The 10,482-nt window shown below is 43.8% G+C and overlaps 2 protein-coding genes across 2 annotated transcripts; both read right to left on the reverse strand.

Annotated features, from left to right (window-relative positions):
* Nucleotides 1-408: 408 nt before the first annotated feature.
* LOC6544541 lies at nt 409-2,111 on the reverse strand. Its single transcript, XM_001972367.3, has 3 exons — nt 1,517-2,111; nt 1,282-1,458; nt 409-1,219 (listed from the first exon to the last, which is right to left on the reverse strand). The coding sequence occupies exons 1-3, from the start codon at nt 2,041-2,043 to the stop codon at nt 445-447; spliced, it is 1,479 nt and encodes a 492-aa protein (XP_001972403.1). The 5' UTR covers nt 2,044-2,111; the 3' UTR covers nt 409-444.
* A 36-nt stretch (nt 2,112-2,147) lies between these two features.
* LOC6544542 (protein O-mannosyltransferase 1) lies at nt 2,148-5,810 on the reverse strand. Its single transcript, XM_001972368.3, has 4 exons — nt 4,721-5,810; nt 4,003-4,565; nt 3,080-3,859; nt 2,148-3,020 (listed from the first exon to the last, which is right to left on the reverse strand). The coding sequence occupies exons 1-4, from the start codon at nt 5,326-5,328 to the stop codon at nt 2,299-2,301; spliced, it is 2,673 nt and encodes an 890-aa protein (XP_001972404.1). The 5' UTR covers nt 5,329-5,810; the 3' UTR covers nt 2,148-2,298.
* Between the last annotated feature and the right edge of the window lie 4,672 nt (nt 5,811-10,482).

Here is a 10,482-nt window from a genome sequence, read left to right on the forward strand (position 1 = left end):
TATTACTTTTTTACGCTAGAGCTTATAGAAACTGAAGGTTTGTGTACCGGGTAACATGTAAGGTAAATTATGTGTAAAAATGTTGATTCTACTTAATTAGGCAGTTTAAGTTTATTCAAAGTACATTTTGATTTCGTCTTAAAGCTAAATTACTTATTGATTAATTATTAAAGGAAATCAAAGCAATCTTTTATTACACCCGTTTTGTATCTAGACTTCTGTCTAAAAACTTTCATATGTGTACATAATTGAAGTAATATTTATTTACTAATATAGCTAAATGCTGTAACAAATGTCTGCTTCAAATTAATGACGGCCCAAACTTAAGCTATATTTTGCGAAGAAAATATGTTTTCTATTTTATCTTCTGGTATATTTGTATTTGATTTTAAAATGTGATTTCATGTCTGTTATATTTATTTGTCATGGTAAATTGGCTAATTTTTATGTAGATGTGGCTTCCATTTGTTTGTGCATTTCAGTACGAAACTGCGAAACGGATGCCATTTCATTCTGGTCCTTGAACTCAGTCATTAGATTCTGCCAAATAGCTTCGAATTTCTCAGTTGGTACGAGACTTCTGAAAATACGTTCGATTTCCCCTTTGGGGCGCAAACAGCTGAAATCACTATGTGTTAGGCCACGTAAAGTGGCCAAAACCGGTGTTATGAGATCCTTGGCACACGTTTTATGCTCTTCAAGATTCTGGTTTATTGTCCCCGAATCACCCTTGAACTTGTTTTCGCGATCGGCGCAGAGCAAGCGATATGTGGTGTCCAGGCAACTAACATCGGAAACATTGGTCAAGTTACCAGTTTTCGGCAGAGACCACTGAATCGAGAGAAGGCGACAAAAATCGAGGTAATTCACCCGCTCCGTGGCACATCCCTCGTCCAGGATCATCCGAAAATTGGACAAGGCCAGGCGGATTTTGTGCGCATCCAGGCGGATGTGGAAGCTTCTGAAAATTTCTAGGATGCGTGCCAGTGGCAAGTGACCCGTCTTATCCGTATCACTCCTTTCCAGCACTGAATTTAGCACGTACTTGTGAAATTCAAGGGGGTTCCTCAGACTGTGACGCTTCTTGTTCAAATAGCGTATGGCATCTAGTAGTCGGTTAGTTTTCTCGCAGGGTTCGATATTATTAAGCAGCATCTTCACATCGCCATTGCTGCGCAGTGGAACACCGAAAGTTATATCGGGCACCGCACAAGTGTACCTACAGAAGTCTAAAACTATTAATCAGAACCAAAAACTTCAAAGTTGCTGATAAAGACTTACTTTTTGTTTCGCATGCCGAGGGGAGCCTCGGTTCGATTCATAAAGTCCACTTGTGCCTTGCCAATAACCTTCAGGTGGTTTTCACCCTCCTCAAGACAGCGTTTTACTTTGAGTCCAAAATCGCCGACAGTGCGCACATCTCCACAAGGTGACTTCGGATCAAATGGCTGGGAGTATCTGAAAATATTTAAGACGCCCAATAAATTTGCATATTTGTAATATCCAAGGGATTCACCTGCGATTGACCTGCTCAGAAGGAAAGTAGTGATTGTGGCTGATGATGTACTTGTCGTGGAAGGTCTCGTACTCCTTATTAACTTGCTCCGCCGATTTGGCCGGCAATATAACGTCATAAAGAGATTCAGTTTGGGATGGACTCGACGGACTTCCGAAGGTTTGGCTTGTATTGGTCACGTTGTCCGGCTTGGAGTACGTTTTCTTGACCTCACCCAAGGTGGCCTTTTTGAAGTACGTTTCCTCATAGAACTTCTCCTTGAAGGACATAAAGCGGGATTTCTGCAGCTCGCTGGTAAGCAAATCCTGGATGCTACTGCTGCTGGGAAGAACGGAACCGGCAGGGAGGTGGAATGATTTTTCGCTGATCTGTCCGCAATTGCGCCTCACTAGAGTCTCAGCCAATTCTTCTGGATTGCTGATACTAAGACAAACTTTTACACCTGCCTCGCCATCTAATCCACTGGTAGACAATCCTGCAGTCGGAATACTTGCGTTTCTGTCTATAAAGTGTCCCTTATTGGCCATGATATGTGAGTGTATTTGTGTATATAGAGTGGGTTCAAGTGTTTCAAGAAAACAAGTTCAAGTTCTTAAACAAAATACTGACTGTTAAAGCAGGACATCTTAAATAAATAAATAATTGTATTTATTGGTCTTGTAAATGAGTACGTTTAGATGTCAAATAATTTATGGCTTAGTATTAGTTCAACTTTAGCTAGTCGTCTAGTCTATTGTACATCATTGCACGTCTCTCTGGCCGCGGAGATGGCATCTGGTTTTTCAGTGCAGGTGGTGGTTTTTGTGCAGGACAAAGTCCCAGGTATCCTTCCATCGCAGACTGCGAACCTCATTTAAGGTCATTTTTCTCGCACCATAACTGAATGGTATAAACTTTGAGAAAATGCTGAGCACGCCCACCAACCAGAGGATTAACATGAGGCGATACAGGCGCACCAGGTGGACACCACGTCCGGTACAGAAGCGCCTGAGCAGATAGTCCACATGCTCCACAACAAAGCACAACAGAAGTAACTTAAACACAAAGGCTGGCAAGTAATTGTGCAGGAAGAGTGTACGATCCACAAAGAAATACGGCAGATAGTGCATCATGTAGCCCATAAAGAAGGTGTCACCGGCAATGACGAATCGCTGCCACTCCTGCTCCGAAATATCGAAGCAAAGACGTTGCCGTCGCATAGCATAGAAGGCGAGTAATCCGGCGTATACAAGTATTCCCGCGGTGGCTGTGTACCAGAGGAGTACGTTTCCCAGCAAATAGATCTGCCCACTAGACTTGGAGTCCAACCAGTAGGCGATGCCCTTGTCCATCAGCGGCCACTCGTGCGGCATCGAGCTGTACATGTGACTTGGCAGTGACTTCGATTGGAACAGCATCTTGGACTGCAGCTCCAGTAACTTGGCCCAGAACGAGATGCGCGTCCGCTTTGTCGGTATCATCTCGGCACTTAGCATCTGGCGCTCTCGCTCACGATGGTCCTCCGCTATAAAAGTTTTTAAAATAAGAATTAAACTTTTTTCCTATCACTCTAAGAGGACTTACTCTGAGTATAGCGGTGCTCCTCAACATTCCAGATGGTATCCTCGTGTATTCCCTTTTCACGATCCGCCACCACCTCGTGCTGATTGAAACCCCAATCGGGAAGTTGACGACCACTGAACTTTAAGAAGGCTTCTGTGGACACGTGAACGAGGCGGATCTCCGACTTGATGGCATGCCAAATGTCACCCTCGGAATCGCGATTTAGAATCTCCACGCGCCAAAGTAGCTCACCGGCCATTTTGATCTCGTAATCTATGTAACAGCTGACTTCCTGGCATTGCGGAGTCATTGCCGCAGCCACATCGTGTGAGTTCAGTGCTCGGCTCGTGATTCCATGGACCAACTGAATAATTTCACCGTGCCGTATGATATCCGGCTCATCTCCCACCACCAGGTTTTCCTTTGTTGGTCGCTTAACCAGCCACCAGTTGTTCACATCCTTGAAGGAGTAGCAGGTGACCTGCTGCTGGTGCGAGGAGCCCCTCTTGTCCGGGTACCGCACCGGATAGACAGCTGCATGCGAGTGCAGCCAACAGGTGCGTCCGTGTGTATGGCGCAGTGTGATTTGGGACCCATGCACCACTGCCAAAGGCTGTCCTTGTGTGATCGATGCCAGTCCTCCATCCAATGAGGCCTGAAACGCGCTAGTCATGATGCTATCGTGCGGTCCAGCCCGGTATAGCGTCTTGAAGTGGACATAGAAGACGCCCACATAGACGGCAAATGGAATCCCAACGAAGATTAACAGGCGACTTATGGCATGCATCCATAGCTGGCGATCTTGAAAAAAAAGAAAATGTTTTAATTTGATTCATTCAACCTCTTTTATCATATCGATAATTAAAATTACGTATACTTGAATAATGCATTTCTGTTATGCTTGTAGAAGTTGAGTTGTGAATCTGAGAAATGGGTTATCTTACCGGTGAGACCGGCGTCGTAGAGCAGTTGCCACAAGTGTCGACACGTCATATAAAAGGCAAGACCCAGTCCCAGGAATCCAACGTACTTGACGGTTCCGGCGGCTCCCAAAAAGACGGCTGCTGTCGTTCCACTAAGAAACCATTCTAGGCTGCCCAGGCGACTTCGTTGGAAGCGGAGCAGACAGGCGATGCCCACCGTGGTGGTCAGCAGCAGCATTGATTCCATAAGCACAAAGCGGGATTGCGTCAGCAGGGAGTTGTCCAGGACCACAAGCAGACCACCCAAGGCGGATGACCAGCGACTGAGCTTCGCCTCCAGCAAGAGATTGTAAACGCCGGGGGCCAGTAGACTGCCGCACATGGCTGGCACAAATCGGAACCAAAAGATGGGCATCTCCGGCGCATAGGGCTCTCCAATCCGGTTGAAGGTGTAATTGCCATCATAGCCAGCCAGGCTGACCAGTCCGGCGATCAGCTGTTTGCCCAGTGGCGGATGTTGATCAAAGAAGAAAATATTGCGCATGTACATCGAAATGTACTTGCCGTAGTGGAGTTCATCGAATCTGTCGGGTTAAGAGTAATTCTTGAATTCTTGAACTGATTAAAGCATTAAACTAAAATACATATAAACAAACAAATCTAAGCAATTGTTCTGTGTGCATTTTTCTCTCTCAGTGGTGACCCCATTTTCCTGGTTTGTTATTGTTTTTCTACTCACACGATGTGCGGCGGCGTTGCCAGTTTGTAGAATCGCGTGCCGAAGGCCAAAATAAAGAGTGTCCAGCTGAAGAGATCGATGTTCAGGTTAACGGTAAATGGCTGCTTACTCGCACTAGCCGTTTTTCTCTCTTCTGCAGATGCTGCGCCTGCGTTCTTCTTGTTGGCGTATTTATGGCAGGAGAGCGAGCGAGACCGAGAGGGCGAGAGCGAACGTGAGAGGGAGCGCGAACGATCGGATGTGGGCGAGGGGGAGGCTTGTTTTGGCGTCGCTACCGGCGTTGGCGTCGCAGTCGGCGTCGGTGTTGGCGTCGTGTGCCGGTTGACGCTGCCGCGCAGCGGCGCATTCAAATGACAGTTGACGTCGACGCAGCAATTGAGCATTGTTAGAGCACGAGCACCGTTACAGCACAGTGGTGAAGGTGAGTTGCTGTGTGTCGTGTGTTGTTCTTGCTTCGAGTTTGTTGAACGGCTGCGAAAGTGAAGTCTTTCGTTTGACTCGCCGCTCAAATCGCTGTCCGTCCATTGTTGTTGTCGCTGTTGTGGTTGCTGCTTCACTTTGGCCGTCTTGCGGCGCTGTGTAATTGTATTGGTGTAGGTGGCAGACATAGCGGTTTCCTAGTTTTTGTTATATTTTCAGTGTGCGATTTGCTCTTCGGAATTTAGCGGGCATTTCTTCCTCGCATTGTTTTTCCTACCCACTTTCACTGATCAATTAGCAATACTCAAACATGAGATAATCCAACGAGCGATCGCTTGTTTCACTTTTTGTTATGTTAATTTCTTATTTTGCCACGTTTTCCTGCTAACAAAAAAACAGGTTTTGCACTTTCTACACTCCACTTGTCTCTCTGTCTCTTTGCCTTGCAGCCTTCTTGGTCGATTTGCATTTACATACAAATGATCGCCAGCTGTTGAAGAAAGTTTCGATGCCGAATTATTCCCACAAACACACACTCACGGAAGTAAAGTAACAATCTTTTCCCGGCTGAACGCTCCCTACCCAAAATCGCAACCTGCTCGCTAAAGATCTCGCGACGCACTGACTTGGCTGAATCTGAATGGACTGGATAGATCCGCGATGGCTCTCTTTCTTCTGCGCAGGCGCTGCCGCTGCCCTCAGTGCACAGTGGGTCGATTTCGCACAGTTCGCTGCAAAGTTCAAAGGCGGCTGTAAAAAATAAAGTAAATCGTTGAATGGCATTCTATATAAAATTTAGTGAAACTTATGTTCGCGATACATGGAAATCACACAATATGGAAGCAAGAAAAATAATGTATATATTTATTCGTTAAACAGAACTGAAAATATTTTCCATATCGTATTAAGGTGCAAAACATTTCGGGAAAGATTTCTTAAATTGGCCCACTGTGCGACTGCGCTGTCTGCGCTTGGAATGCGGTTCGGCTGCTGGGGCCCAGTCTCTTTCTCACCTTCTTTCTCCGCATCCTCGGTCGCCTTGATTCTTAACCCATTTCCCGTTTTGTCTGTCAAGCTCAGTGATGCTGGGTTGTAAATGAAAAAGCTAGACTTTAAGGTTGTAGCTAATATTTATTTTCGAAACTTTAAGCGTAAGAAAATAACCATTTAATACAGTGACTATATTCCAAGAGTACTGATATAATATTATACTCAACATTCAATTAATAGTAAATATAACGCACAAGGCGAAGTTATAAAAGCTAGAAAGTTTACTTACCTTAAATTTAATTTTGAATCCCTAGCTATTTGCGGGATTAAATCCAAATCTGCAGCACTGGATGTAGATGCAAAAAATCTCTCCCTGTTTCTTCTCTCTCTCTTTCTCTCCCTTGAGTGATTGTGATTGTCGCCAAACGGAGTCTGCAAAAACAAAGAATAACAACATTACAATTAAACACCATTTATTGGCGGCATAAAAAGAGGTTGTTTGGTATTTAGCTGCTAAGTATGTGTGTGTATGCTTGTGTGTGAGGGGCACCGTATAAAGCACGCGTCACAGGTGGGGAAGTAGAAAGGTGGGAACCTGTTCTCTTCGTTATGACCTATTCCATAGGCCATGGTCGAAAGATGTGGGTACTGGAACGACCTATTGGCCTTATTTTGGTGCACCTTTCAATGGATCTCGAAGTTGTCAAAATAAGAATTTTCGGCTTTGCATCCGACGTATGACATCAGTTGGCGTATTACTGTTTTGATCCCACAGAATTAGCTAAACGGTTTGAAACTGGTTCTACAAAATACTCAATTCACATGAGATGGTGTGCTTTTTCTTCCCACCTTTGGTATGTGTATCTACAAAAATGATACAAAGTAACATTGTGCAACATATGTATAATATTCTGCGAAACCCAATGTCCGACTTTGTTTAAATAAGTGGAAGGTAACTTACATATATAAATACATATGTATACATATGTTATAGTTCTTGTATAAGGTATTTATTTATAATCTTACTGCACGCTTTATTTGCCGCGTTGTTTCCCCTGATATAATAATACATATATTTAGAAAGCGTGAGTATAAATATAAACAGCTGAAACTCTGAAGCAGCGTCAATTTGTTTCCATCTGAATTGCACTTCCTAAAATATCTTTAATGTTTGCCCAACTGTTAGGTAGGCATAGAAATGTGGTAGGCTAGAATTGTGCAAGTTTTTAAGATAAGCCCAAAGTTGTTAATCACATGGCATCACGCATAAGGTTCTCACGCTAATACAAACAATACCAGATCCGTCGGGTGTTCGATTTGTCAGTTCACCCAAGGACTTAAGGATATGGCAGTTGTCGAGCTATTCGGAGCTCAAATTATTTGGAACCGGGTTTGGGGATATCTAAAGATATTTAACTACCGCGGTTCTTCTTTTTGCGGATCGTCTTGACCTTCTTGTGATGAATGTCTTTTACAATACTAAGAATACTGAGCAAAACAAATAACATGAAATAGGCTAATTGTTTTAGCCTGAATTAAATAGATACGGAATAAATGTGCATACGTTTTATAATTGTTTTTACCTAAATGTGTGAATTTAATTTCACATTTATTTACATTGTACTATACTAGTTTATTAGTTAGTTAGTTAATATCTAGAACGACAGTTTGATAACCCTTTAAATCGGTTGCAACTTATCATGATTCTCTGAATTATTCTCTGGCTCTACACAAACTTTACACAAGTCTCCCCTGTTATTAACATGATGCTGTGAAATGAATCCACAGGACGAACGAAAGCAGCAGACAGAGTTCCGTAGGGCGAGAGAGCAAGGACGAGATACATATAGAAAGAGAGCATATTGAAAACACGGGTGTGAGTCCGAGTTCAGCACAAACCTGGTGGGTTTTAGTATGAGTGGTACTGTGGATTGGTTTGTGGGTGGGTTGCAGTGGCTGTGGTTGTGGCTCGGGGAGTGTCTGCTCCACCACTGCAACTTGGAGCTTGGAGCAGTGCAGGCCAAACGTCCAGGACCCCCCTTAAAAACCACCGTAGAGGCGAGGGTCGTGGTTGTGCCTACAGGAAGGTCCTTGCAACTGCAACAATAAACGGGGCTCAGATGCGGCAAGGCTGCTCTGCTGGCGGCGGATTGGTTGCCGGGCTTAGCGGTGTGGCTGTGAGTCCTGTGATCCCCAAAACCCACCACCCACCATCCACCACCCACACCCACACCCGCCGTTCGCCTCGCGGCCTGCACAAGTGCAAGGATATTGTCGCCACCGCCTGCTCTTCCACTTGCAACAAATTTGCTCGTTTCCAACCGCATCAAATCGAAATTTATACTTCGAGTTTTACATTTTTAAGCACCTACTAGATCATTTATGTACACCTGTTTAATACTTTTTTACTTATACTTATTAATACTTTTAGCTCTTTTAATTCTGTATTTGTAATTTAGAAACATATATAAAATATCTACGATATTAGGGCTATTATAAATGAACAGGTTGCTGTCTAATTTTAGTTTAGCTTCCAAGTTAGTGATTATTTATTTGATCTTTAAAAATATTGATCCTTTTGGAATACAAATAGAGAATTTAACTGAGTTTATGTTAAAAGCATTTTTAATATGTTGCAACATGTTTGATCGACTTTGCTCGCAATTTGGCGTGGATTATTTTTCTCAGTACCCTGCAGTTCCTGCATCCTGAACCTCCGGTCGTTCCGGTTTCTGTGCCTGCATCGTTGCAGCATCGCTGTTGCTGTTGTGTCTCGTTTGCGCCGGATGGATGGGTGATCGGGTGGGTGGGTGCATGGGTGTTTGCTGGCGGTGAGTGTTTTGGGTGGGTGGAGTTCACTGGTTGGGTATTTGCTGCCTGCCGTGTGCCACTTTGGCCATGTTCGTGGCCGTGGCCGTGGCCTCGACTCATGCGCTCGTTCTCGTTTCCCTGCAGCCTCACAACTCAACTCATCTCAACTCCAGCCAAGGCCAAGCCAACTGAGCCAGCAGAGGACGACGTTGCCGGCGATAATGTGGCACAATGACATTGCCATTGAACTAGGTCGAGGACGTGGACGTGTTCCCTTTTGGCCACCGCCGCCGCTTGTTTGGTTAATGTCTGCCTCCGTCTTCGTGGCATGTTTCTCGTGGGTGGTGGTGTTGCTGGTGGCACCACCGACACCCAAACCTCACTGGCTCCATCTTGCGGCGAAATGCGGATTGCGGTTGGGGTCAGTGGCAAGTGGCAAGATGGAAGTGGCATGGCGATGCAGATGCTGCTCTGACTTTTCACTTTATTGAGCGCGCGGACTTTATCTGCCGCAGATTAACGGTTGACTTACGGAAACAACTCCTTATTCCTGTACAGCGTGGTTCTTCAATTAATATTAAAAAGAGGAGACTAATAAAAAGTAGTTATTTTCAGTACATATAAAATTTTTAGAAAGCTTACCTCAAAAACCTTAAAATGTAATGTAAAATAGGACCTTAAAAATATTTATTGTAATACAAAAACTTCATTAGGAGCATACTAGTTTGGAAAATAAGTACAATAATAACAGTATTTAACAGGATTTCAATAGATTGTGGTAAGTGAAGCTAAATAACTTTAATTTTATCAACGCTTGTCAATGGCATTGAATGAAATGCCATTTGAGAACTGCAGGACCAGTGAATGATTTCATAATCAGTTTTTCGATTCCTTTGAGAAACTCCATTCAGCATCTTGTTCGTGCAGAAAGATTCTGCAGTTGATGACATTAGACGGAATGTCCGAGTATTGCCGGAGATTAATGGAATTTTGCCAAAAATAAAGCCGACAAAGACGGCTGGCAATCAATTAAAATGCATAGACTGCAGTCGGCCTAATGAATGCTTTTTCTTCGATGTCCAGACAGTTTCATCTGCAGCCGTGCCGTTTTGGGGAATTGGCAGTTCTGGGTGTTGCGGACTGGCATCTGACTATTATGGATGTGTCTGCGCTTTGTCTAAGTTCTTGTTTTTGGGTAGACGCGTCGGCTTGGGGACGAGTTTTATTTATTTTAATTTAAATGAAATTTATTTTATGCACATTCGTACGCACACAGATGCTGTTTTTTTGAGCGGCTAGTCAAAAGCTAAGGGTTGATTTTGTACATTTATATATGCACATGGATTATGCACCCACACACGTTCGTGCCAAGCGATTTCATTTACGTGTAAATAGGGTGGACCTTCCAAAGAACTAGCTAGAATGCCAAATAAACACTAACTTTCGGTAATTAGATTCTAACGCTTAATTCAACTGTTTTTTTTTGTTTTACATACACTTATCTCACAAGAATTAAATTTTACATTTAGAAAACTGATAAT

Source organism: Drosophila erecta, unplaced genomic scaffold (assembly GCF_003286155.1).
Source record: "Drosophila erecta strain 14021-0224.00,06,07 unplaced genomic scaffold, DereRS2 tig00000021-arrow-pilon, whole genome shotgun sequence".
Classification (NCBI taxonomy): Eukaryota; Metazoa; Arthropoda; class Insecta; order Diptera; family Drosophilidae; genus Drosophila; species Drosophila erecta.

Excerpts from the sequence above, each read along its gene's own strand:
- LOC6544541 (XM_001972367.3), bottom strand. The coding sequence starts at position 2,043 with ATGGCCAATAAGGGACACTTTATAGACAGAAACGCAAGTATTCCGACT. Across the intron at positions 1,459-1,516 it reads TCTGAGCAGGTCAATCGCAG|ATACTCCCAGCCATTTGATC; the intron begins GTGAATCCCTTG and ends AAATATTTTCAG. Across the intron at positions 1,220-1,281 it reads CTCGGCATGCGAAACAAAAA|GTACACTTGTGCGGTGCCCG; the intron begins GTAAGTCTTTAT and ends AGACTTCTGTAG.
- LOC6544542 (XM_001972368.3), bottom strand. The coding sequence starts at position 5,328 with ATGTCTGCCACCTACACCAATACAATTACACAGCGCCGCAAGACGGCC. Across the intron at positions 4,566-4,720 it reads GCAACGCCGCCGCACATCGT|ATTCGATGAACTCCACTACG; the intron begins GTGAGTAGAAAA and ends TTAACCCGACAG. Across the intron at positions 3,021-3,079 it reads GGAGCACCGCTATACTCAGA|CGGAGGACCATCGTGAGCGA; the intron begins GTAAGTCCTCTT and ends AAACTTTTATAG.